This window comes from Chrysochloris asiatica, unplaced genomic scaffold (genome assembly GCF_000296735.1).
Source record: "Chrysochloris asiatica unplaced genomic scaffold, ChrAsi1.0 scaffold00594, whole genome shotgun sequence".
Lineage (NCBI taxonomy): Eukaryota > Metazoa > Chordata > Mammalia > Afrosoricida > Chrysochloridae > Chrysochloris > Chrysochloris asiatica.
The window spans coordinates 263,803-289,970 of NW_006409112.1; the positions used below are offsets into that span (position 1 = coordinate 263,803).

Sequence of the window (26,168 nt, forward strand, 5' to 3'; positions counted from 1 at the left end):
CTCTGAGCTGGGATTGCTAGAGTTTACTTTTTATTTTTCATAATAAAATAAAATGTGTTAATGTTCTCATAAAAGGTTTTGAAGTCTCCTTTGATATCTAAGAAGAATCTTTAATGCAAATCCTCACAGCTTCAGGATCTTTCTGACCTTGATGAAAGGGAGAAGGAAGATATCATGGTAGCAGCTCAGAAGCAAAACCTGAAGTTCTTCTGTGCTCTAGAGGTGGTGTTGCCAGCCTATGAGTGCAGGAGTCCTGTCATTGGCATAGCTGAGGGGCCTGTGGATAAGCAGGAGGAAGGTCTGTTTCCATGTGGGGATAACAGTGAGGGCAGGAAAAGGGTTTCCATTTAGAACTCCTTTCAGATGCAGTATCAGGCCTCCTCTTGCTAAATTACAATCTGTATTGTAAAGAAGAGTCTTTGTGCCTTACAATATAGATTTTTACCCTAATCCCTAGGTAATAATACCAAATAGAACCTTTCACTTTGAAATTTGAGCCCTGCAACCTGCCAAAAAAGTTTAAACTGAAGGTAATGCTGTTTTCCAACATTGGATTAAGGACTTGCTTTATGTTGAAGTAACCCTTTGATTGGGAGCATTATTAAGCACTGGACTGCTAACCACAAGGTCAGCAGTTTGAGCCCACCAGTGACTCCAAGGGGAAAGATGAGGCTTTCTGCTCCTGAAAAGATTTACAGCCTTAGAAGCCCTATTCAGGGTCACTGGGGATCAGAACTGACTAGATGGCATTTAACAACAGCAAAAGCAAGTCCTTCAAATACAGATCTCTTGTAGGCCTCAGTTATCCCAGCAAAACCACCATCTAAAGCTCTAAATCAGCTCTCATGTATATGTTCAGTCCTTTGCTTCCTCATGGAGGGTCATGAATAAAAATAGAGTCAAGTTCGGCTGGTACAGAGTTTTTTCCTAGAATGCAAGATACTCAATCTTAGGGTTTTAAGTGAGCAGAGCTGTTGGTGAGTGGCTACTGTTTGTGATACCCAGGGAGACGCTGTTGGTGATACCCAGGGAGACGCCAGATCATCTGCCTTGCCACCAAACCTTTCTCAGTGTGTGATTCCAGCCTTGAGACATGGGCAGACAGTAGGGCTGTTAGAGTGTAGCTTCACCTTGTCAGTTTGAAATTTCTGTGGGATGTGAGATTTGTGGCAAGTTCCTGGACTGTATCTACCTTTCTAGTGCTTCAGGGACTTCTGGAATAGAGTAGCCAGTAAAATTGTGTCTACCTTCTGGGGTATACCTATGACAGAACTGAGCGATGCTTGCCCTTAATCAAGATGATCACCATCTAAGAATAATGGTTATGTTTTAATTGTTTTAAACATATGACATAAAGATGATCATTCAGAAAATAATTCTAAATCCATTTGTTTGGGTTGAATTCAGAACCATTATCGTTCCTTATGAAACGGAAGTTAACCCAGTAGCTTGCCATTCAAAAGGCTTTCTCAGATGCATTCCAGAAACTGTTGATCGTGGTTTTAGGTAAGACTTTCTTGATGATCTCAGAGGCATTCAATTTCAATGAGAAGTTAACTCATTTTGAAAAGTGAATTGGAGGCATTTTTGGATATCTAAAGCACTCTAGATTATTCTTTACCAAACTGGTTGACAGCAACAGTCTCCAACTTGTTCTTCATGACATCTGTGAGAAAAGTAACAGCAAATATGACTGAACCTATTTATAGGTGCAGAATGACCTGCCTTGGTTCATACAGAGAATAAGTGTTTGATTCAGATCTTCTTTCTCAATTGCCTATCATGCAGATTAGCATGATTATAAGTTTAGACACCTAGATTTGAGTCCTAGCTCTGTCTCTTCAATTGCTAATGCATTTTTAGGTTTTATAGCCAGAGAGATTAGAAAATATTTAATCTGTCATCACCACCACCACCAAGCTGCCATTTCGTCATCTGGAAAACAGGATTAGTAGTGCAACCTACCTCATGGGGTTATTGTTAGAAGAAATGAGATGAATGAATAGAATTTAGAACTCTGCCTGCTATACTGTAAGCAGGCAAAATATGTCAACTCGTGTTATTGTCATTGTTGTTCTCCTATAAGAGAGTACCAGACTATCTTCTCTGAATCAAGAATTTTTATTTGACTGAGTGAATAACACTGATACAATAATAAGCTGCATTCTTAGGAGTCTGCACATACTCTTTCAAGTGGTCATGTTGTTGGATGGCATTGACTGTGCTTTCCTGTGGATTTCTTCAGTGGGCTCAATGTTACAGACAATGCCCAAAGGAAACTATGATTAGCAGAGAGTCCTTGAACAGAATTGCTCCCCTACATCATAGTCCTGCAGGCATAGAGACCCAGAAACCCTAACAAAATTATCAGAGAGCCTTATGTGTAAGAGATGGCCCTAGATTGGACTCTGCTTTCCAGCCTGGCCAGTGAGTCTGGCTTCCCTGGTCACAAAGTACAATCTCCATCAACTGGAAACTCCGAGTAACAACCTGGAAAAAACAAACCAAATGACTGGCTTGCTTACATCTCCTTAATGGTGGCGTTGAGAAACACTGGACTGCTAACCACAAGGTCAGTGGTTCAAGTCCACCAGCCAGTCCTTGGAAACTCTATACAGGGTCACTATGAGTCAGAACTGAGTACGGCACTGAACAACAACATATATGCTGAGAAGTCCCTGAGTAATGCAGAAGGTTAAGCATTAGCCAAAAGGTCTGTTCGGACCCACCCCCTGGTGCCTCGGAAGACAAGCCTACAGATCTGCTTTCAAAATGTCACAGCTTTGAAAGTCCTATGGAGCAGCTGTACTCTGCACATGTAGGGTCACCAGATACCGGAACCGACTCCACAGCAACTAACAACAATGGACTGAAGAAATATTCCTTGTCACAAACTCAAACCTAAAAGCTTGTGGCTCATGTTTGCCTCGATGGGAAGTTATATTGTCTTTGATGTACATGGATTCAGTTTAGGCCAATAGAGGCCCCTAGGTGGTGCCAATGGTTAGTATTCTATTGCTAACCTGTACTAGTACTAATTAATGCCATGGAGCCAGTTCCGACTCATAGAGACCTAGTATAGGGTTCTGAGACTGATGGGCTTGCAGTTAGCAAGCTGGTGCTTATTGTACAGCACCACACTAGGACTCCAACTGCTAACCTGGTGGTAAATTGGAAGCTTTGTAGTTGGCTTCCATTAAGATTGTAGCCAAGAAACCCAATGGGGCACAGTTCTACTCTATAATACATGGAGTCACCCATGAGTTAGAATAAACTCGATGGCAGCTAACAACAGCAAAATGTGCAAATGTTCATTTTTTTGTCCAAAGTTTTGTTCATTGTATTTACTGGAATATTGGTTCCCAAGGAGTTAGACGTTTGCTTCTTGCCTCTAATATGAAATATCTACTATAGTCCTGCTGTGGCGCTGTGGGTTAATGTGCAAACGACTGCAAAGTCGTTTGAACCACAAAGTCGGCAGTTCAAGCCCACCAGTCACTCCTTAGAAACCCTATAAAGGGGCGCTATAGGTCAGAACTGACTCAACAGCACTTAACAACAACAACGATAGCCCAAAGGTAGCCTAGTAATAACAAGTTGGACTGCTAACTGCAAGGCCAACAGTTCAAATGTACCAGTCAATCAATGAAAGAAAGATGAGGCTTTCTGCTCCCATAAAGAGATGTAGCCTCAGATACCCTGAATGGGGTTGCAATAGTCAGAACCAACTCCACAACACACAACCACCACCACTGCCACTATAGCTCAGTGGTCTTTTTCCCAATTTTCAACTCACGTTGACCCCCCTCCCAATGTCTTGCTATTTTAATCATATTTTGATTAAACATTTTTGTTCCTACAGCTTTTATTTCCTGTCATGATTCCTAAATCAGTTTCTACTTCTAATATTGTATAGTTCTTTGAACCAAACACAGTTGATAATATATACCCTTAAACGAGTTTTGATGATTAAAACTGAAGTATGAGATGAGGAAACTTCAAGGAAAAGTGCTCTTACCATCTTCTTTTAGGGATCAAAAGCCTGCCAGCCACTGCTGTCAACCTTGTATGTGGTTTCCAAGACTAAATCTTTACAGGAGCAGACAGTCTTATCTTTCTCCTGCAGGGCAGCTGGTGGGTTGGAACCACCAGCCTCTGAGTTTGCAGTCCAGTGCCTAACCCACAGTGCCACTAAGGACCAGGGCTCCTTAGGAATCACAAGAATGCCTTGTTATTAAGTGCTGCCATTGTGCGGAGTCCTGGTATGGCACTGTGGGGTACTGCTCTGGACTGCAAAGTCGGTTTGAACAGCAAGGTTGGTGCTTCAAGCTCACCAGCCTCCTTGGAAACCCTATTCAGGGTCGCTATGGGTCAAAACCAACTCAACGGCACTTAACAACAACAACAACAACAACCATTGTATGTCAGGAGAAAGATGAACATTTCTGCACCTGCAAAGATTTGCAGTCTTGGAAACCCTATATAGATTGGCTATGATTTGGAACCAACTCGATGACACTTAACAACAACAACCATTGTATGTGGAGTCATAGGGTGTTACAAATGGTTGGCTGCTAACTCAAAGGCTGGCTAACCAAATTGGTAGCAGTTACAAGCAGTTGGTTGTTTTGTTTTTTTATGCAACAAGTTTTAAAACAATAATTTTGAATTATTCTTTGTTCATTTTATTTCAGAAAGTGGTAAAATAGCTGTGGAGTATATACCCAGTGAGGAAATCATATATTCCAGAACCGAGGAAGAACTCCAGGAGTTCACTCATATATGTGGAGATGCATAGCTAGTGTGGCCATCATTCCAAACAACCAGTAGGATTGAGAGAACTCAGACACTCACAGAAAGTTGTCAGTCTTATGAGACCATGAAACTCTGAAACTGCTTTTCAGGGCAAGTCATTCCTAGGGCTTTTCCTGAAGCCTTGGCCCTTGACTCTGATTCTTTATCTAAAGTTTGGAGAGCAGGATTGAGAAGCATTAGAGCACTCAGGCAGCTGTGGACAGACCTAAAGAGGTCTTAACCCCTTAAGAGGTCATTCTTCTTCTTTAGGGCTTAAGAATGGGAGGCTGCTTAAACCAGGCCTTTTCGAACTTCCCTCAAACAGGATCCCAGGGGTTGGGGAACTAAAGAACTATGGCTGAAAGTGTGAATGTTCTATAACTCTTGAAAACTGTTGTGCCTTACAAATAAAGTGTATTGCCTAGATCTCAGAACCTCATGTCTTATATGAAAATGAAATGGTATCCTGAAGGAACTTTTTGTAATAAATCTATTGCCTAAATTAAGCATTAATCCGCCAGGATCATATCTAAAAGAAACTTTGTTAACTAGGATTCTTTTCTTTAATAATAATGATAATATCAATGAAGTTGGGAGCAGAAAGTTGTGTTTTGTTAACCTGGATCAATGGGAGCTTCACTGAGTTGCTGGATGTTTGATTACTTAATTCACCCCACAGTTGCAAAGTGTGTTGTTTTGAAGGGAAGAAGGTAGAAAAAGAGAAGGTTGTTCTCTTCTGAGAAAGTGCTTGATTTTTCCATGTAAAATAATTGTTTTCATTAATTTAAATAAAATCCAGTCAAGGGAACTTCAGGCTTTTCCAACTGTGCTATAAGAATTCTAGCTCCTGTTGAATATAAGATTCAATATTGGTGCTAAAGATTTATGAAGCCTCTTTTTTAAAAATGTTTTATTATGAATTATGTGATAGTTTACATGGGAGAACATTATTTTACATTCATCCTATTGTATGTCTTTTCATTGCCATGGTTACAATCCCCTCCATGCATCATCGCCCAACCAAAGGGTATACGCTATAAGACTCCCCCCCCTCCTCCAGTCGTCAGCACACAGCCCCTCTCCCTCTCTGAGTCTAAAGTCTCCAGCTGCTCCATCTCTCCACATCATCGTCTCAGCCTCCATCTCAGGCATCACTGCTTCTGAAGCCTCTTAAAGCAAAAGGCCTATCCTTATGAAGCCATCTTGGAGTCAGTTTCATTTGAAAACCATTACTATGTGTCAACTCATATATATGCTTCCCACTGCCCTGTAGCCACGCTATAGGACTGAACACATATGCTAGACACTGGGAATGAGATGATGAAGCGTGCCCCCTCCCCCCTTGAAGAAAGTGTATATGCTAGAGGCTGTACTAGAAAATAAGAAGATGCTTCAAAAAGTTCATTTTAAAAATTGAATGAAAAGATAATGGAATTTTTCCATGAACTCTCTGAAACCCCCTCGGTAAAGAAAATATTATAAACAAGTGGGTGTGGTTTTAGTAGTATTTCAAGAAGTCATTAACATGCTAGCTACTTTGACATCCTTCTCCATGTCCACAAAGCTACAAAGGTGGACCTCCGAAAAGTTGGGATATTTTTTCTAGATGTGTGACTGTGATGAATGAAACAGGGTGAGATGGGGCTAGTTTTACCATGCCAACGTGAAATGCTTTGTATTGGGATTCAAACCCTCTCAGACCAAACTGCTCTTTCTCTAAGCCTCCTCCAGAAAGTTTGGTATCATCACTGAGTAGTGGTGGTGGTGGGGTTATGTGCCATGGAGTCGATTCCGACTCATAGCGACACTGTACAGGGTTTCGGAGGCTGTAAATCTTTCCGGGAGCAGGAAGCCTCATCTTTCTCCCGCGGAGTAGTGGTCCCCTACCTAACACAGTGGTGAGTTAATACATATGGAACAAAGAGGAGAGGAGAGTTTAGAGGAAATAGCAACCTTTTGGAATCACTTTAATGTCTGGGTGTTGATGCCCCAAAACAGCTCTCGTTTTACGGGTCAGTTACTTTTCTTGGAAGCAGTATGGCCAAGATGAGGAAGAAGGTCTGGGGTTGAATTTGGAGGTGGAAGAGTTCTGGCTGCCAGAAACGGACTAGCACTTTCGAGTATATGCCTAGAAGCTGGTGAAGCTGGAGCCTGAGGGCTGAGGTGGGGACAGAAGTCCTAATCCTGCCTTGCTGTGAGGGTGGGGGATATGAAACCCTGCCTCATCTTCTAAGGAAGGGAAGCTTGGGATCTGGTGATTCTAGGAAAAGGGCTGGCCATAGTGGCATGGAACCGACCTCTGAGTTAATAAAGGTGGTGCGTAAACAAAGGTGTCATAAATAAAGGATGGGGCACGCGGCATGGGAGGGGCACGCGGTTGCTAAGGTGCGCGTGCATCATCAAGGGCTGTCATAAAGGTTGGGCTCCCGCTTCGGGCGCAGCGCCGGTGGTGCTTCATTTGCCTGGGTCGCTGCACCGGGAGCCTCCCGTGTCATGTCCTGACAGTGCGTCTGGTCCCGGCAGCTCCTATTGGCGCTGCAACCCCTTTGGCTGCTGGTCCTGGCTGCCCCGCTCCCAGAGTGGGGCCGGGACCTGACTGAACCCTGGTCTTCGCACTCCCCTGATCACCTACCCAAATCGCCCCTCAAATTTATATCCTTGCCTGAGCCAGAGGGCTCTGACTACATGGATCCTCCCGCTCCAGCCCAGATGCTAGCCCAGCCTCAGGAATTAACTGAGGCTTTGGACATGGATTCCGCTTTTGAGCCACCCCCAATGCCAGACCAGTTTTCTGGCACACATCAGGATCTTAATGACCACCTAACTCCACATCAGAGGTGGGTCCTGTGCTAGACTGGGATCAGAATCAGGTGGGACCTTTTCCAGTCAAGCAGGACGTTCCATCTCACCCTCCAAAGTCCTCTGTGGAGGTGGGGCTTTTTCCAGTCCAGCAGAAGTTTCCAGCTTACCCTCCAAAACTCTCTGAGGAGGTGGGACCTTCTCCAGCCCAGCAGGAGGTTCCAGGTCACCCTCCTAAGCCATCTGTGGAGGTGGGACCTTCTCCAACCCAGCAGGAGGCTCCAGCTCACCCTCCTAAGCTCTCTGAGGAGTTTGAACCTTCTCCAGTCCTGCAGGAAGCCCCAACACAGCCTCCAATGTCTCCACAAGAGGGTGAGCCTTCTCCAGGGCAGCAGGAGGCTCCATCTCAGGCTTCAGAGCCCCCTGAGGAGTTTGGACCTTTTCCAACACAGCATGAGGCCCCAACCCAACCTTCAAAGCCCTCTGAGGAGGTGGAAACTTCTCCTGGCCAACAGGAGAACCCCTGGGTGCAGCTCTAGAACACCTTGAGGAGATTGAACCTTCTCCAGTCCAGCTAGAGGCCCCAGCTCCCCCTCCAGAGCTTCCTGAAGAAGTGGAACCTTCTCCAGTCCACCAAGAAGCTGCTGCACAGGCTCCTCGGCTTCCCCAAGAGTTCAAATCTCCAACTGAGCAGGCGGCTGTTGTTCTACTTGCAGAGCTCCCTGAGGAAGTAGAACTTTCTCCAGTGCTGCAGGAAGTTCCAGCAGAGCCTCCAAAACCATCTGAGGTTATAGAACCTTCTGCAAGTCACCAGGAGTTTCCAGGTGAGACTCTAAGTCTCCCTGAAGAAATTAAACCTCCTTCAACAGAGCAAGAGGCCCCAGCTGCACCTCCAGAGCTCCCTAAGGAGAGTGAAACTCCAGTCCAGCAGGAGGCTCCAGCTTTGTTTCCAGGTCCCCATGAGAAAGTCAAACCTCCAGTCCAACAGGAAACCCCAGCACAGCCATCAAATCTTCCCCAGGAGGTTAAACCTCCGACCCAACAGGAGGCACCAGTTCAGCCTGCAGAGCCCATTGAGGAGGTTGAACCTTCTCAAATTCATCAGGAAATCCTAGCACAGCCTCCAAAGCCTCCCCAGGAGGCTAAACATCCAACCCAGCATAGAGTCCCAGGTTTACCCGCAGAGCTCCCTGAGGACATTAAACCTCCAGTCCAGCAGGAAACCTCAGCACAACCTCCTGAACCTCCTCAGGTTAAACCTCCATCACAGCATGAGGCCCCAGCACAGTCTTCAAAGCCCTCTGAGGGTATTGCACCTTCTCAGACTCAGCAGGAATTGCCAGCGAAACCTTCAAAGCCCTCTGAGGAAATCATACCTTCTCCAACCCAGGAGGAGGCCCCTGTTCAGGCTTCTCCAGTGCAGCAAGGGGGCGCACATCAGCCTGTAAAACTCCCTGAAGAGGTGGAACCTTCTCCAGCTCAGAAGGAGGCCCCAACTCAGACTCATCTTTCAAACTTGTCCAATGTTACAGTTAAGCCTGTTGATCTGCAGCTTACCTTAACTCCAGAACCCACTAAGGAGGCTCATTCATGTCCAATCCAGCTTGATGTCCCACCTCAACCTCCAGAGACTCCTTCTGAGAAGGGGAAATTGGCAAAGAAACAGGAGTCTCCAGTTCAGTCGTCAAAGACTCAGGAAAATGTTCAGCCTCCTCCAGTTCATCCTCCTGAAGAGGTCAAACCTCCAACCCATCAGGAGGACCTAGCTCAGAAACCAGAGTCCCAAAGGGAGGTTTTAACTCTACCTTCATTGCATGATGAAGTGACATGTCAACCTCTAGATCCTCCACAAATTCAGCATTCAGTCCTGCCTCAAGTATCAGTTAAACCTGTGGTAGAACATTCTCCAACACAATGAGATGCCCCGATTCAGCCTCCAGAGTCCCCTGAGGAGACTGGACTTTTTTCAATTGAGGGGCAAATCCTAGCTCAACCTCCATATCCACCTAAAGAGATCGAATCTTCAACCCTGCAAGAGGACCCAGATCCTGCTGATGGTTCCCAGCATTCTCTAATTGAGCAGGAGGACCCACCACAACTTACCGAGCTCAATAAGGAGGATGAAACTTCTCCAATCCAGCAGGAGGACCCAGCTCAGCCTTCAGAACTCTCTGAGGAGGTTGCACATTCATCAATGCAACACAACCCCCAGATCCCATTAAGACGGATGAACCTTCTCTTACCCAGCTGGAGGACCTATCACTACCTCCAGATCCCCCTAAAGAGGTTTTAAATCAACCAGGAGTCCATCATGAGGTGATGGTTTTACCTCCAGGACAATGTGAAGCTCAGCATCTAATGTTGCCCAATGTCACAGTTAAACCTCTGGATCTGGAGTTTACCATAACTTCAGAAGCCACTACAGAGGTTCCACCACCAGTCCAGCAGGAAACCACAACTCAATCTCCAGAGCTCCTTGATGAGATTGAACCTATTCCAAGCCAGCTGGTGGCCCCAACTCAAACTCCAGAGCATCCTACAGAGGATGAACCTTCTCCAAACCAGCAAGAAGAGTCATCACAGACTCCAGAGTCCACTGAGAAGGTTGAACCTTCTCCAGTCCAGGAGGAGGGCCCAACAAAGCCTGCAGATCCCACTGAAGAGGTCCAACTTACTTCAGGCCAGCAAGAAGCCACAGTCCATCTTCCAGAGGAACCTGAGGAGGATGAACCTCCTCCAAACATGCAGGAGACCCCACCTGAGACTTCAGAGCCTCCTACAGAGGTGGTAACTCAACATCCAGGGGATCATGCAGCAACAGTTTTACCTATAGGTCAGAATGAAGCTCAGTATCCAACAGTGCCCCAAACCACAGTTAAACATCTGGATCTGGAGCTTACAATAACTTCACAACCCACTACAGAGGCAGGACCTTCCCCAAGCCAGCTAGAGGCTTCATCCCAACCTCCAGTTGAACCTTCTCTATTCCATCAGGAAGCCTCAGTTCAGCCTCCAGAACACTTTGAGGAAGTAAACCCTTCTTCAGCTCAGCAAGAGGTGCTAGCTCAACCTCCAGAATCCCCTGTGCAGGCAGAGATTTCTCCAGCCCAGCAGGAGGCCCCAGCTCAGTCTCCTGAGCCCCCTAAGGAAATCGAGCCTTCTCCAGGCCAGCAGGAGGCCCCAACTCAATCTCCTGAGCCTCTTATGCAGACAGAACCATCTCCAATTCAGCAAGAGGCCCCATCTCAGCATCCAGCCCCCCATAAGGATGTTGAGCCTTCTCTAGCCCAAGAGAGCTCTGTTCAGTCTCCTGAGCCTCCTATGCAGATAGAACCTTCTCCAACCCAGCAAGAGGCCTCATCTCAGCTTCTAGAGCCCCTTAAGGAAGTTGAACCTTCTCCAGTCCAGCAGGGATTCTCCACTCAGTCTCCTGGACCACCTATGCTGGTAGAAGCTTCTTCAACTCAGCAGGAGATCCCATCTCAGCCTCCAGGGCCCCCTAAGGAAATTGAACCTTCTCCACTCCAGCAGGGAGTTGAAACTCAGGCTCCTGAGTCCCCTATGCAGGTCGAACCTTCTTCAACTCAACAGGAGATCCTATTTCAGCCTACAGAGCCTCCTAAAGAAGTTGGGCTTTCTCCTACTCAGGAGATTCCACCTCAGTCTCCAGAACTACCTAACGGGACACCATATCCAGTACAGCAGGAGGTCTCCAATCCACCTCCACAGCCCCCTGAATTAGTAGGCCAACTTTCTCTAGTCCAGCAGGAAACACCTACTCCATTTAAAGAGCCCCCTGCAAATGCAGAGCAGGAGATGCCAACTGCACCTCCAGAACCCCCTAAGGAGATAGAACCTTCTCCAGTCCAGATGGAGTCTCCAGCTCTACCTCCAGAGTCCTCTGAGAATAACCCACCATCTCTAGCCCAACAGGCAGCCTCTGCCCTGCCTGCAGAACCCCCTAAAGTGGTTGAACCTTCTTCAATCCAGCAAGAAGTCCCAGTTTCACCGTCAGGTGAAATAGAGCCTTCTCCATCCCTGCAGGAAGTCCCACCTCAGGTTCCTGAGCCCTCTAAGGAGGCTGTGCCTTCTCCAACCCAGCAGGAGGTACAAGTGCATCCTTCAGAGCCCCATAAAGAGATGGTGCCTTCTGCAGTCCAGCAGGAGACTCCATATCAGCCTCCTATGTCTGCTAATGAGGTGGAATCTTCAATCCAGCAGGAATCTCCAACACAGTCTTCAGAGCCTACTGAGATGGTGGAATCTTTGACAACCCAACAGTGGACCCCAGCTCAACCTCTGGAACCTCCTAAGGAGGGTGTGGCTCAACATCCAGTGTTCGATGAGGTGACAATTCCACCAACAGGCCAATATCAAGCTCAATACTTAAGCCTACCCAGCGTCACAGCTCAACATATTGACCTGGAGCTTACCATAACCCCAGAACACACTATGGAAGTTGAGCATTCTACAACCCCACAGAAAACTATAACTCCTCCAAATTGTCCTGAGGTGACACTTGTACATTCAGAGCAGGTTCAGGCTCAGCAGCCAAACCTGACTGAAGTCACAGTTTAACCACTGGACTTGGAGATTACTATAACTCCAGAACCCAATATGGAGGTTGAACTTTCTCCAACAACACTGGCAGGTCAGAATCAAGCTAAGCACTCAAACTTACCCAATGTTACCATTAAACCTGTAGACCTGGAGCTTACCATAACTTCAGAACCCAATACAGAGGTTGAGTCTACTCCAACCAAGCAGGAAACTCTAAGTCAGCCTCCAAAACCTCCTAAGGGTTTTGTAGCTCAACATTCAGCACATTATGATGTGACAGATCCACCTATAAGTCAAGATAAAGTTCAGCATTCAAACGTGGCCAGTGTCACAGCTAAACCTGCGGACCTTGAGCTTACCATATCTCCAGAATACAAAACTGAGGCTGAACCTTCTCAAACCAGTCAAGAGACCCCAACTCAGCCTCCAGAGCCACCTGAGGAAGTTTTAACTCAATTTCCAGTGTATCATGAGGTGGCAGTTCCACCTACAGGTCAAAGTCAAGCTCAGCATTCAAACTTACCAAACATCACAGTTAAGCCTGTGAACCTGGAGCTTACCATAACTCCAGAACCCACTATGGAGACGACAGCTTCTCCTGAGAACCCTGAGGTAACATTTCCACCTCCAGACCAGGTTCAGGCTCAGCATCCAAATCTGACTAAAATTACAGTTCAACCTTCTGACCTGGAACTTACCATAACTCCTGAATTCACTACAAAGATTGAACATTCTACAGCCCTGCAGATGACCACACTTCCTCCACAGCAAGTCACCATTCAGCCTTTGGATTTGGAGTTTACTGTATCTCCAGAGCTCCTTACAGAAGTGCAGCATTCTACAGCCCTGCAGAAGACCACAGCTACAGGTCAATCTTTAGATCTAGAGCTTACCGTGTCTCCAGAACCCACAATAGAAGTCAAACATTCTACAGCCCTGCAGAAGACCACAGCTCCTTCTCCAAAGACAGCTACAGGTCAATCTTTAGATCTAGAGCTTACCATGTCTCCAGAACCCACAATAGAAGTCAAACATTCTACAACCCTGCAGAAGACCACAGCTCCTCCAAAGCAAGTTACAGCTCAGCCTTTGAATCTAGAGCTTACCATCTCTCCAGGGCCCACTATGGAGGTCAAATACTCTACAGCCATGCAGAAGACCACACTTCCTCCAAAGCAGGGTACAGTTCAACCTTTGGATTTAGAGCTAACCATACCTCCAGAACCCACTATGGAGGTCGAACATTCTACAGCCCTGCAGAAGACCACATCTCCTCCAAAGCAAGTTACAGTTCAACCTTTGGATTTAGAGCTTACCATACCTCCAGAACCCACTATGAAGACCGAACGTTCTACAGCCCTGCAGACAACCACACCTCCTCCAAAGCAAGTTACAGTTCAACCATTGAATCTAGAGCTGACTATAACTCAGCAACCATCTGAGGCAATTATTTCCTCCCCAGCGACTCAGCATGTATTGGCGCATTCTGTAAATTACACCCCAGAAAGGGTTGCTCTAACTGAGCAACAAGAACAGAATGCCATTATATATCACACCCCAAAAGGGGCACAAATGACTTCAACTAAGCAACAAGAACAGAATGCTGTTTTACATCACACCCAAAAAGGGACACAAATGGCTTTAACTATGCAACAGGAACAGAGTGGCACCAATAGAATGAATATTAACATATGTGAGCTATGTATCTGCCAAAATGAGACACTGTCCTGTACAGGCCTCCGCCCAGAGAAGAGGCTCCACAGAGTGCCTGTGCCAGAGCCCAACACGTACAATGGCACCTTCACTGTCTTGTAAGAATGATTTTCTCTCATTTATTCTCTACACCTGGCTTGACTTAACAGCTGTTTTCTTGAGGTCTTTCTGGGCTTCCTTGTCTTCTCAACCCAGTTTTTTTTTTTGCCTTTTGTATGTCAATTTTGCCTTATCTTCATTCTTCTCCTTACTAGTGTGCCCATCTTTCTGGTCTTTTACTTACGATTGCCCTTATTATTTTTCTTTGCCCTTTTTAAAAAACATTTTATTGTGTAGTTTGAGTGAAATTTTCTTTGCCCTTTTTAAAAAACATTTTATTGTGTAGTTTGAGTGAAATTTTACAGAATCAGTTAGTTTCTCATTAAACAATATATATATATATATATATATACATTTTGTTTCATGACATTAGTAGCAATCAGCTCAGTGTAATAAAGCACACTTCCTCTCTGGGTCCCCCTGTTTCCATTCACCCATCTGTCCTGCCCCTTCCTGCCTTCTATACTTGGGTTCTGAGCAAATTCTTCCCTTTTGCCCAATGTTTGTTTGTTCTGGGGAACACATTCTCCATAGATATTACTGTACACTTTATAGGTCTATCCAAAACCTTGGACCAGGATCCTAATAAGAGTGCTCGGTAGTGGTAGATGGGTCCTATCTAGTTCTGGTCTCTAGCTAGTGGAGGCTGTTGTGGCTCGTGTCTGTTGTTTCACAATTTCATGCCTTACCCTCTGCTCTCACCTCAATTTTACTCTATCCTTTTCACAAGATCATGTCTCTTTTCCCGTTTCACTAATGATAATACAACAGGATGGTTAAAAGAAGAGATTCTAAAGCCAAACTGTCTGGATTTGAACCCACCTCTGTGACTCAGTTTCCTCATCTGTAAAGTTATTGTTTCAGGATTGTTTTGAGATTTAAATGAGTTCACAAATGTGAAGCATTTATCTCAATGCATAGCATATATGTAAATGTTAGCTGTTGTTATTATACCCCTCAGTTATGTCCAAACCTCAGCTTTGTCCCTGACTTTCACATAGCACCCATGTTGTGTTTAATCCAGAGCTAAATACTGTGAGATCCACTGAGTATAAGACATTAGCTTGGAAACAGAACAATGATAAATGGGAGAAAGGGAATATACCTGAAAAAGGCAGTGGCATATAATTAAGTCCTAAAAGTTGCAGCCCAGAGGTGCTATAATTCACCAGAATAAACAATCACTGGCATGTAGAGGTCAGAGAAAGCTGCATGGTCAAGATAAAGCTTTAGTGTGAAGAGTGACTAATGTTGAGTGCTATAGAGTTAAGTTCTGAGGAGCAGCTGCCGACCTTGTGGTTAGCAGTCCAGTGCTGATCCTAGATGAAAAGTTGCTAAATACAGAAAAACGGGGAGAACAGCCTAGGTAAAGACATGGCTCCAGTAATCCTCAGGACTTAGTAGACCAGTTTAGCTGTAAATAATAAGGTTAGGAAGCAATGAAAGGCAGGTTTTGTAAAAACTTTGAATATCAAGTATAGAGATTTGAAAGATGCACTATGAGATATGGAGAACCATTGAAAGTTTTCAAGCAAGAGAAATGCTTAAAACAGAAGTCTTTTAGAATCCATGTGTGGAGCCGTCAAGAGAGGAAAGTTTGGGTCAGGTAGAATAAACAGAATGCTATAGCAAAATCTAGGAGCAAAGTGAGAAGGGTTTGTATTAGAGTGGTTATAATAGGAAAAGGCACTCTGGTAGTGTAGTGGTTACGAATCGGGCTGTGAACCAGAAGGTCAGCAGTTCAAAACTACCAACTGTTCCATGGAAGAAAGGTGAGGCTTTCTCCTCCTGTAAAGATGTACAGCCTCGGAAACCCTGTACAGGGTCGCTATGATTTGGTACCGACTCCACGGCACGTAACAACATAACAACAAGAGGAATGGAAAGAGAATCCTGGGAACACTACAAAGAAAGAGGAGACAGCACTTGGTGATTGACTAGAGACTTAGGAAAGGGAGGTATAGGAAAGAGAGAACCTCAAATCTGACTTCAAAGTTTCGGTCCTGGATGATTGGAGAATGATGGTGGTAGAATACACAGATGAGAATCTAGTCATCAGTCAGTTTGAGGAAGATGAATTCAACTTCAAGAACTGGTGAGCATAAAGCAATCAGGAGGCTTCTGGTTAAGTGGAAATGTCCAGCAGGTAGATGGACAGGCAAGATAACTACTTTGAATTTCTAATGCCACCTAGGTTATTGTACAAATTGACTAGGCAAATTGTTGCTGAGGGAAGAGAACAGAGTTTAAGTTAAAGTCTCAAAGTTATCACAGAGTTAGTGACTAGGAATGAACCTCGGGAATTTAGCAACTGTTTTTAAACACATGTCATTCCTGGATACATTTCCATGGTATAATAATGTTTTTAAGTGTCACAGAAGCACATAGGATAAAATGTGAAATTCCCCTCAGAATCAGTGTGCGTCAGAGCCTGACAACAATCTCCACCCCACTGCTAAGATAACCACGTCACCATTTTCATAGGTATCCTACTATCTTTCCACTGCATGTATATACATGTTTTTGTTAAGTGCCGTCTAGTTGGTTCTGACCCATAGTGACCCACATAGGGGTCTGAGGGACGGTTGGTGAGTTTGAACCACTGACCTTTCAGCTCAAACAGACTTTGCAATCTAGCGCATTAACCCACAGTGCCATACCAGGACTCAAGATATATTTATATACATTGTTGTTAAGTGCCAGCGAGTCAGTTCTGACTCTCAGTGACCTTGTATAGGGTTTCTGAGGAGCACCTGGTGGGTTTGAATCACTGACCTTGTGGTTGGAAGTCCAGTGCTGATCCTACAGTACCACACCAGAAGTCCCACTTATATACATCTATCTGTTGATATGTACATTTTGTTTCTAATGAGATAATACTTTTTGCTCAGTGATTTGCATGTTTTTCACTAAGCAATATGTCTAAGAGATCTTTCCCACACTGGTACATTAGTCCCTCTAATCTCTAATTGAACTCCTGGTGTGGTGCTGTGGGATCAGCACTGAACTTCAAACTACAAGGTAGGCAATTCAAATCCACCAACTGCTCCACGGAAACCCTATACAGGGTTGTTATGAGTCAGAATGGACTCAACGGCCCTTAGCAACAACAACAATTTCTAATTGCCTCTATCCTTCCAGGAGAGGTTTCAATGGTGGGCTCTTTGCCAGAGCTGTGGTGTTGCCTGGCAAGAATTTTCTTTCTAGACATTTGTTAATAATGATAAAGGATAAGAAGAAATTGGACAGATAGGAAGTATAGGTCCTGAGAAGATAGCCTTTTCTTGTGTGCCACTGCTTCCCTACCTCCCCACCTCCTGGGCCCTCCCAGGGATTTTTCTTTTATTATTATTTGAGCCAAGTTGGCACAAGACAGCTTGGAAATTAGAAAGCTGAGATTTTCTGCATTTGAATATTCTCTATAAAGTTGCCACAATTCTTTTTACTCACTCTGTTCATTCTTATTCCCACCTATTCAAAGATATGAACTGTGTTTCTTCACAGAGATTTCAAAGGAAATTCTATTTCTTACATTGATGAAAATATCTGGACGACATACCGTTGGACTGAGAAACTGTGAGTATTTACTCCCTAAATATGAATACAGAAAACAGTGCATTGTAAGCTCCTTCTTGTCCAGGAATTTGAGGCCAATACCTCTAATAAAAGGTATTTTTTGCTTTGTTTCCCAACTCAACCTGTATTGGTTACAATTACTGCAATTTTATGGTAATTTTTAAAATGAAGATTGATGAGTTCTTGTTCAAATAAGTAAGAGGCTATTTAAATTTATCTTTCATTTTATATATAATACAATATTCTATTCTCAGTGTATAAAATGGAAATAACAGGTATAGTGAAAACACTTCTTGTTCTTTAATCCCCTACTCCTGAAGGAACTGTGTCTCAAAGTTTGGTGTATATCCTTCAAAATCATATTCCATGAATTTGCCTACATCCATATTTACATATAGCAGAACAGATTTATTGTGTGGGGTTTTTGTTGTTGTTTTGTTTTGAGCACTTTTTTTTTTTTTTATCATTTTTTTGATTTCTTGACTGTTGCTTGAATGAGTGGATCCAAGCAGAATGAAATCTTTGATGAGAAGTCTTCAATCTTTTCTCCATTTGTCATGATGTTATTTATTGGTCCAGTTGTGGGGATTTTGGTTTTCTTTTCAGTCCATACTAAAGGCCTGTATAAAAAGCCTGTACTGAAAATGCATTAGTAAGTATTTTAAGTCCTCTGCATGCTCAGCAAGCAAGATTGTATCAACTACATATCATAGGCTGTTAATAAGTCCTCCTCCAGTCCTGATGCCATTCTTCTTCATATGATCCAACTTCTTGGATTATTTGCTCAGCATACAGACTGAGTAAGTATGGTGAAACAGTTCATCCCTGGTGAACACCTTTCCAGAAACCATTCAGTAGCCCCTTGTTCTGTTCTAATGACTGCCCGTTGATCTGTGTACAGGTTCCTTATGAGCACAATGAACTGTTCTGGAATATCCATTCTTTGCAATGTTATCCATAGCTTGTCATAGTTAAAAACCTTTGCATAGTCAGTAAAGAACAAGTAAACATCTTTCTGCTTTCAGCCAAGGTTCATGTGATGTCAGCAATGATATCCTTAGTTCCTCATCTTCTTCGGACAATTCCCTGTTAATATACTGTTGCAGTCATTTTTAAATTATCTTTAGCAAATTTTACTTGCATATAATGCTAATGATAATGTTAGGTGATTTCCACATTCTGTTGGGGTCACCTCTCTTTGTAATGGGCACAAACGTGGAGCACTTCCAATCAGTTGGACAGTTAGCTATCATTCAAATGACTGAAGTCTTGGCATAGATGAGTGAGCACTTCCAGTGATGCATCAGTTTGATGAAATCTCTTCATTTGTATTCTTCCATTCCTAGGGCCTTGTTTTTCGACAATGCCTTCAGTGCAGCTTGGACTTCTTCCTTCAGTACCATCAGTTCTTGGTCATTTGCTACCTCTTGAAATGAACATCGACCATTTCTTTTTGGTACGGTGACTCTGTGTATACCTTTCATCTTATTTTGATGCTTTTAGAAGCATTCAATATTTCCCCCTATTTGTTGTTGTTGTGAAGTGCCGTCGAGTCAGTTCCGACCCATAACAACCCTGTATACGATTTCCAAGGAGCAGCTGGTGAGCTTGAACCACCTATATTGTAAGTTTAATATAGTAAGTTGAGGCTTGACTTTTTTCTTCAGTCTTTTTCACTTTAGAAATGCTGGGTGTGTTCTTTCCTTTTGGTTTTCTAACTCCAGGTCTTGACACATTTCATTATACTTTGTCTTCTTGAGCTGTTCTTTGAGAGCCCCTGTTCAGCTTTTTGACTTCTCATTTCTTCCACTTGCTTTATCATCTCTACACTGGAAAGCAAGTTGCAGAGTCTCTTCTGACATCCATTTTGGTTGTTTCTTTCTTTCCTGTCTTTTAAATGATCTTTTGCTTTCTCCCTTAATGCTTTTGATGTCCCCCCACAACTCTTCTGGTCTTTGGTTATTATTGTCTAGTGCATCAAATCTGTTCCTGAGATGGTCTCTATCATGTGGGATATGTTCAAGATCATATTTTGGCTTTCATGAATTTGTTTTAATTTTCTTCAGCTTCAGCCGGAACTTGCATATGAGCAATTGATGGTGTGTTTCACAGTCTGCCTCTGGCCTGCTTTTGGCTGACAGTATTAAGATTTGCTATGGTCTCTTCCCTTAGATGTAGTCAATTTGATTCCTGTGTATTCCATCTGTTGAGGTCCATGTGTATAATCAATTTTTATGTCGCTTTAAAAAGGTATTTATAATGAATAATCATTGGTCTTGCAAAATTCTATCATGTAATCTCTCACGTCTATCATAATCTATCACCAAGCCCATATTTTCCAATTACTGATCCTTCTTCTTTGTTTCCAACTTTTGCATTGCAATCATCTGTAATTATGAATACATCTCGATTGCATGTTTGATCACTTTCTGACTGAAGAAATTGGTTGTTGTTGTTAAGTGCCATTGAGTTGGTTCTGACTCATAGCAACCATGTATAGATAGGGAAGAAGCTGGTAGAATTCTTCAATTTCATCATCACTGGCTTTAGTGGTTGGTGGGTAAATTTGAATAATAGTGGTATTAATTGCTGGTCTTCTTTGTACATTTATGGATATTATCCAATCATGGACAACATTGTACTTCAAGATAGGTCTTTTTGACAATGAATACTATGCCCTTCCTCTTGAATGTGTCATTCCTGGCATAGTAAACCATATGCATGTCAGATTTGAAATTGCCAATCTCAGTCCATCTCAACTCACTAATGTCTAGGATATCAATCTTTATGCATTCCATTTCCTTTCTGACAATTTCCAAGTTTCCTAGATTCATGCTTTATACATCCCATGTTCTGAGTATTAATGGATGATTGCAGCCAATTCTCCTCATTTTGAGTTGTGCCCCATTAGCAACTGTAGGTCCCGAAAGCTTTACTCCATTTGTATCATCACGGTCATCTTTACTTTGAGAAGTCAGCACTTCTCCATCTGTGCCTTTCAGCCTGAGAAGCTCATCTTCTTGCACTATATATAACAATATTCTGATGCTATTCATAATGTTTCAGTCAACCAGCACTATATCTGACAGTGTTCCACTGCTATTCATAAGGCTTTCAGTGGCTAAACATTCAGGAGTAGTCTGCCACTTCTTCTCCCAAGTCTGTCTTAGTCTGGAAGCTCCATTGAAAGCTGTCCACCATGAATGCTCATGCTGGTATTTAAAATACCGGTGGCATAGCTTCCAGCATCACAGCAACACACAGGCCACTACAGTACAACAAACTGGCAGACTTACTGTTTTTTAGAGCAGTTGTAGGTTTATTTAAAAAGTGTATAAAAAGTACAGAGAGTTGTCAAACTACTCTCTGCTTATTGTTTCTCTTATAAGCCCCCTACATTCCTGTGGTACAATTGATGAACTGATATTGATACATTATTACTAACTAAAGTCCATATTGTTTACATTCTGTCAGAAAAAAAGCAGAACAAGGAGCTGCTGAATGGTTTAAAATCGTGAAAGGTGTGCCCCAGGGTTGTATCCTTTCACCATACTTATTCAGTCTATATGCTAAGCAAATATTCTGAGAAACTGTATTATATGAAGAAGAACATGGCATCAGAATTGGAGGAAGACTCATTAACAACTTGCAATATGCAGATGATGCAACCTTGCTTACTGGAAGTGCAGAGGACTTAAAATACTTACTGATGAAGATCAAAGACTACAGTCCTCAATATAGAGTGCAACTCTATATAAAAAAAACCCTCACAATTGGACCAATAAATAACATCATTGTTAAACATAGAAAAGACTGAATTTGTCAAAGACCTCATTTTGTTTGGATCCACTTTAAACACTCATGGAAGCAGCAGTCAAGAAATCAAACAATATATTGCATTATGCAAATCTCCTGCAAAAGTCTCTTTAAAGTGTTCAAGAGCAAAGATGTCATTTTGAGGACGAAGGAACACCTGACCCAAGTCATGATATTTTCAGTCTTCTCATATGCATGTAAAGTTTAATAATGAATAAAGAAGACTATAGAAGAATAAACATATTCAAATTAAGATGTTGGTAAAGAATATTGAAAGTAGAATAAGTTGGTAAAGAATATTGAAAGAAGAATAAATGTCTTGGAATACAATCAGAATGTTCTTTAGAAGTGAGGATGGTGAGACTTCATCATTCATACTTTGGACATGTTCTCAGGAGGGATCAGTTCTGAGAAGGTCATCATGTTTGGTGGAGTGGAGGGTCAGAGAAAAAAGGAGACCCCCCCAAGGAGATGGATCGATTCAGTGGCAGCAACAATGGGCTCTAACATAATGGCAATTGTGAGGCTAGCGTAGAACCAGGCAGTGCTTCATTCTGTTGTTCCTAGAGGTGGAACTGACTCAACAGCACCTAGCAACAACAGCAGCATTTTAGGGTTTATTCATAGTGTTTGTACTCCTCTAGGTTTAGGCAAATGCATAATGTTCTGAATCCATCATCGTATCTCATACAGTTTCACTGCCCCAGGCTACTGGGAATCTTCTCTCCCTCCCCCTGAGCACCTGAAACCAGTGATCTTGGTATTGTCTCTCTAGTTTTGCATTTCTAGAAGGTCATATGGTTAAAATTATACAGTAATGTAACATTTTCAGACTGATTTCCTTCACTTAAAAGCAAATATTTAGAGAACAAACAAGATGGCAGAGAAATTGGAAGTGCAGTAAAGAGCACCGTCACCACCAATACAGAATACTGGAACAAGCAGGCTCAGGGGATGGTGCCAGAACTCTGAACTCGTACATGAGCCCTGGATATCCACAGATAAATGTAAAAACCTTCCCTAGAAGCCGAGATGGTAAAGTCCAAAAAGACAAAGTTTTTCGCCACCCCCCCACCCAAAAAAAAAAAAAGCTAAAGAGGATAAAGAGGATAGAGAGAAACACTGTTAACTGGTGGTATATGGAGGGGATTATAATCAATGTAATGAAACAAGTTATATGAATGGTTAAATGTGAAACTGATGATGTGCCCTGTAAACTTTCACTCAATCCACAATAAAAACCTTAAATAAATTAAAAAAAATCTGAAGAAGACCTAAGATTCATGTTGGACAACATGAACAGGAATAACTTAAGAATTATCGGCATTCCGGAACAGGAAGAATCACACACGTCCACAGAGGAGATAGTGGAAGAGCTTGTGGAAGAAAAATTTCCTATCATCCTGAAAAGTGAAAAGATAAGAATTCAAGAAGCCCAACAAACCCCTGGAAGGATAGACCCTAAAAGACAATCACCAAGACATAGAATCAAGCTCTCCAAATGCAAAGATAAGGAGAGAATCCTGAAAGCAGCCAGGGAAAAGAGAATTGTAAACAAAGGCAAAAGAAGTGTATACAATGGCAAGCAAATCAGATTAAGTTTAGATCTCTGAACAGAAAATATGCAGGGAAGAAGGCAATGGAGAGACATATATAGAACCCTGGAAGAAAAAAAACTGTCACCCAAGAATCCTCTACCCAGCATAGCTGTCAATCAAATATGATAGGGTAATCAAAACATTCCAGGATAAACAGAAGCTAATGGATCTTGCCAAAGCCAACTCTGTGATGAAAAACATCCTAAAGGAAGTTCTGTGGACTGAGAATCAACAAGAACAGACAACAACTAGAGAATGTTGTACGTGGCAGCATCACCTGGAACTCAATCAACAACTGGAAGAGTCAAGAACAGAATAAAATTATAAGAACAGAGGATCTAGGAGATCAGTCTATGATCAAAACAATTACAATGTGAAAGAAGGTAAACATAGAGGAACAGAGATCCAGGTGGTGGGAAGGTCAGGTAGATTACAGGATAAAATAGACTGTCTTAAATGGAGAGAAGAATTAATGGAATATAAGGTAACCATAACAATGGGGTTGAGGTGGGGAGTTTAGTTTGGGTGTTGGGGAGGGTAATACAAGAAGGGGGAGGAGCCAGAAGAACAAGATAGATAGGAGAACACTGAGACAGGTTTGCATGGCCTACGTAGGACAGAGGTAAATAGTGATGCATGCTCAACCTTGGAACAACAGGGCTCTAGAACACATGGATTTAAGTATAGCTTGAAGAGGGTAAATAATACTAAAATCCTTGACTGCCTTATGAATATTAGTTTCCCTTGCCTACTATTGTAAATTGGACACTTACATGTCCATTTTAGAAAGGAATGTTGGGAAACATGATTAGAGAAAACTTGTAAGCCCATCTTCAACCTATAACTGATTCTCGAACTTGCCCAGAAAAATAGGCCTCATGCAAAGCCTTTACAGAGTATAGGACCTGAGGTGGAATCCTGAATCCCATCCAGAACCTTATGAGGTGGGACTTTCCCACAAGAAAGGACAAACAAACCAGTCTAGAACAGCTAGAGTGACAGAAGATACATCTTCAAAGAAAGATCTTCAGGAAAAACAAAAAGGGCAGCATGACTGGCTACTACAAAAATAAGCAAGCTTTTCGCCAGGAAAACATCAAGGCTAGCAATCAAGTAACCTCAGGACAAACTCCCCTCTAAGACTGAAACTCAAAGGGAACACACAAAAAAAGCATGTAAGCTTGCTGGCCACCACATTGGTCTACTGGTGAGAGAAAGAGAGGGAAAGTCATCAATGAAGAAATGGGCTAGGTTCAATCATAGTCCACTGACTCCTGTTGACCTGGAGATGAGAGAGAGAAGAGGAAGGGCTGGTTGGTCCAAAGTGTGGTGAGACTTGTGGACACTTGAGCCATGGACAAGAATATAATCACAGAGGGCTAGAGCTGAGAGTGAAGCATCCAGCTGATATGAAGTGAGGGGAGATGCACAAGAACACCTAAAATTGCAGACAATAATCTTTTGACATAGCCTTGATGGCTCAATAATAACTCGGTCAGAGGAAGATTACAAAAAAAATTTTTTAAATAAAGGAAACAAGGGTAAATTGCTACAATTTGATGAAGCTGACCTTTTAACACAACTAAGTGTTCTGGAATACTCATATTTCACGTTGTTGTCCATATTTGTCATGATCCACATAATCAAAAGCCTTTGCATAGTCAATAAAGCACAGGTAAACATCCTTCTGGTATTCTCTGCTTTTAGCCAAGATCCATTGGACATCAGCAATGTTCCATGTCCTCTTCCAAATCCGGCTTGAACCTCTGGAAGTTTTCTGTCAATGTATGCTTGCACCCATTTCTGTATTACCTTTAGTAAAACTTTACTCGCATGGGATATCGAAGATATTGTCCAATGATTTCTGCATTCCATTGGGTCACCTCTCTTTAGACTGGGCACAAATATTGATCTCTTCCAATCTTTCAGCCAAATAGTTGTCTTCCAAATTTCTTGGTGTAGATGTCATTACTATTTCCCTCTCTACCTCTTGCTCTGGTTGTTGTTGTTACTAAATGCCATTGATCTGGTTCCAACTCATAAGGACCCTGTATTGAGTTTCCGAGGAGCAACTTGTGAGTTTGAACTGCGGACTTTGTGGTCCAAGCCTATCTTGTGGTCCTTGTCCTATAGCGCCACACCAGGACTCCTCCTGACCCTGGTTATTGCTGTTGTCGTTGTTATGTGCCGTTGAGTCAGTTCCGACCCATAGCAACCCTGTATAGGGTTTCTGAGGAGCAGCTGGTGAGCTTAAACCACTGACCTGCAGTTAAAACTGACTTTGCAGTCCAGCGCATTTGCTCACAGTGCCATAAGCTTTGTTCTCTATACATTTGCCTTTTCTTGTCACTTTATATAGACCCTGAATGGAGTTTACCTTGGCAAATTTTCCCTTCGAGCTTACATATATTCCTTTTCAATATACATAAGACTGTGTATTCTGCTGTTGTTGGAGGAACTGTTGTATAAATGTTAGTTGTTGTTGTTAAGTCACTTACAATTTATAGCGACCCCATACAGGATTTTCAAAGAACAGCTGGTGGGTTTGAACCTTGTGGTTCGCAGTGCAATGCTATTCAGCTCAAGTATATCCTTATTGATTTTCTGCACATTGACTCTATTAAATTACTGATTTAAAACAAAACAAAACAAAACAAAGCTCTCTGCCATTGAGTTGATTATGACTCATAGAAACCCTATAGGACAAAGTAGAACCATTCCTCAGGGTTTCTGAAACTATAAATCTTTACGGGTGCAGACCACCTCATCTTTCTTCCACAGAGCAACTGGTGGGTTTGAACCACCAACCTTGTGGTCAGCACCCCAATACCTGATCCACAGCGCCATCAAATTCATGTCTCCAGCTGTAATAGTGGGTTTGTCTATTTCTTCATGCTGTTCTATCAGTTTTTGCCTCACATATTTTGATGCTTTTGTTATAGACCATATATATTAAGGATTGTTATGTCTAGAGAATTGATCCCTTTATCATTACATAATACCCCTCCCTTCTTTTTTAATTTTTTATTGTGAATTTGATGAAGATTTATAGAGCAAATCAGTTTTCTGTTTAACAATTCATACACATTTTGTTTCATGTCATTGATAGCAACTCCCATAATGTTCTTTATCTCATAAATTTCTGTGCTCTGAAATTTGCTTTGTCTGAAATTAATACAGCTACTCCAGCTTTCTTTTTATTAGTATTAGCAT

The 26,168-nt window shown here is 42.7% G+C and overlaps 2 protein-coding genes and 1 pseudogene across 2 annotated transcripts; all 3 read left to right on the forward strand.

Annotated features, from left to right (window-relative positions):
- Positions 1–174: 174 nt before the first annotated feature.
- On the forward strand, positions 175–9,886 carry LOC102817124 (leucine-rich repeat-containing protein 37A3-like). The gene is made up of 4 exons (XM_006877768.1): positions 175–298; positions 7,741–7,965; positions 8,109–8,417; positions 9,606–9,886. The coding sequence occupies exons 1-4, from the start codon at positions 175–177 to the stop codon at positions 9,884–9,886; spliced, it is 939 nt and encodes a 312-aa protein (XP_006877830.1).
- A 65-nt stretch (positions 9,887–9,951) lies between these two features.
- On the forward strand, positions 9,952–12,171 carry LOC102817506 (leucine-rich repeat-containing protein 37A-like). Its single transcript, XM_006877769.1, has one exon. It carries the CDS (start codon positions 9,952–9,954, stop codon positions 12,169–12,171), a length of 2,220 nt encoding a protein of 739 aa, XP_006877831.1.
- Positions 12,172–12,210: 39 nt separating this feature from the next.
- The window catches only part of LOC102817886, a 44,617-nt pseudogene continuing 30,659 nt past the window's right edge, over positions 12,211–26,168 (forward strand).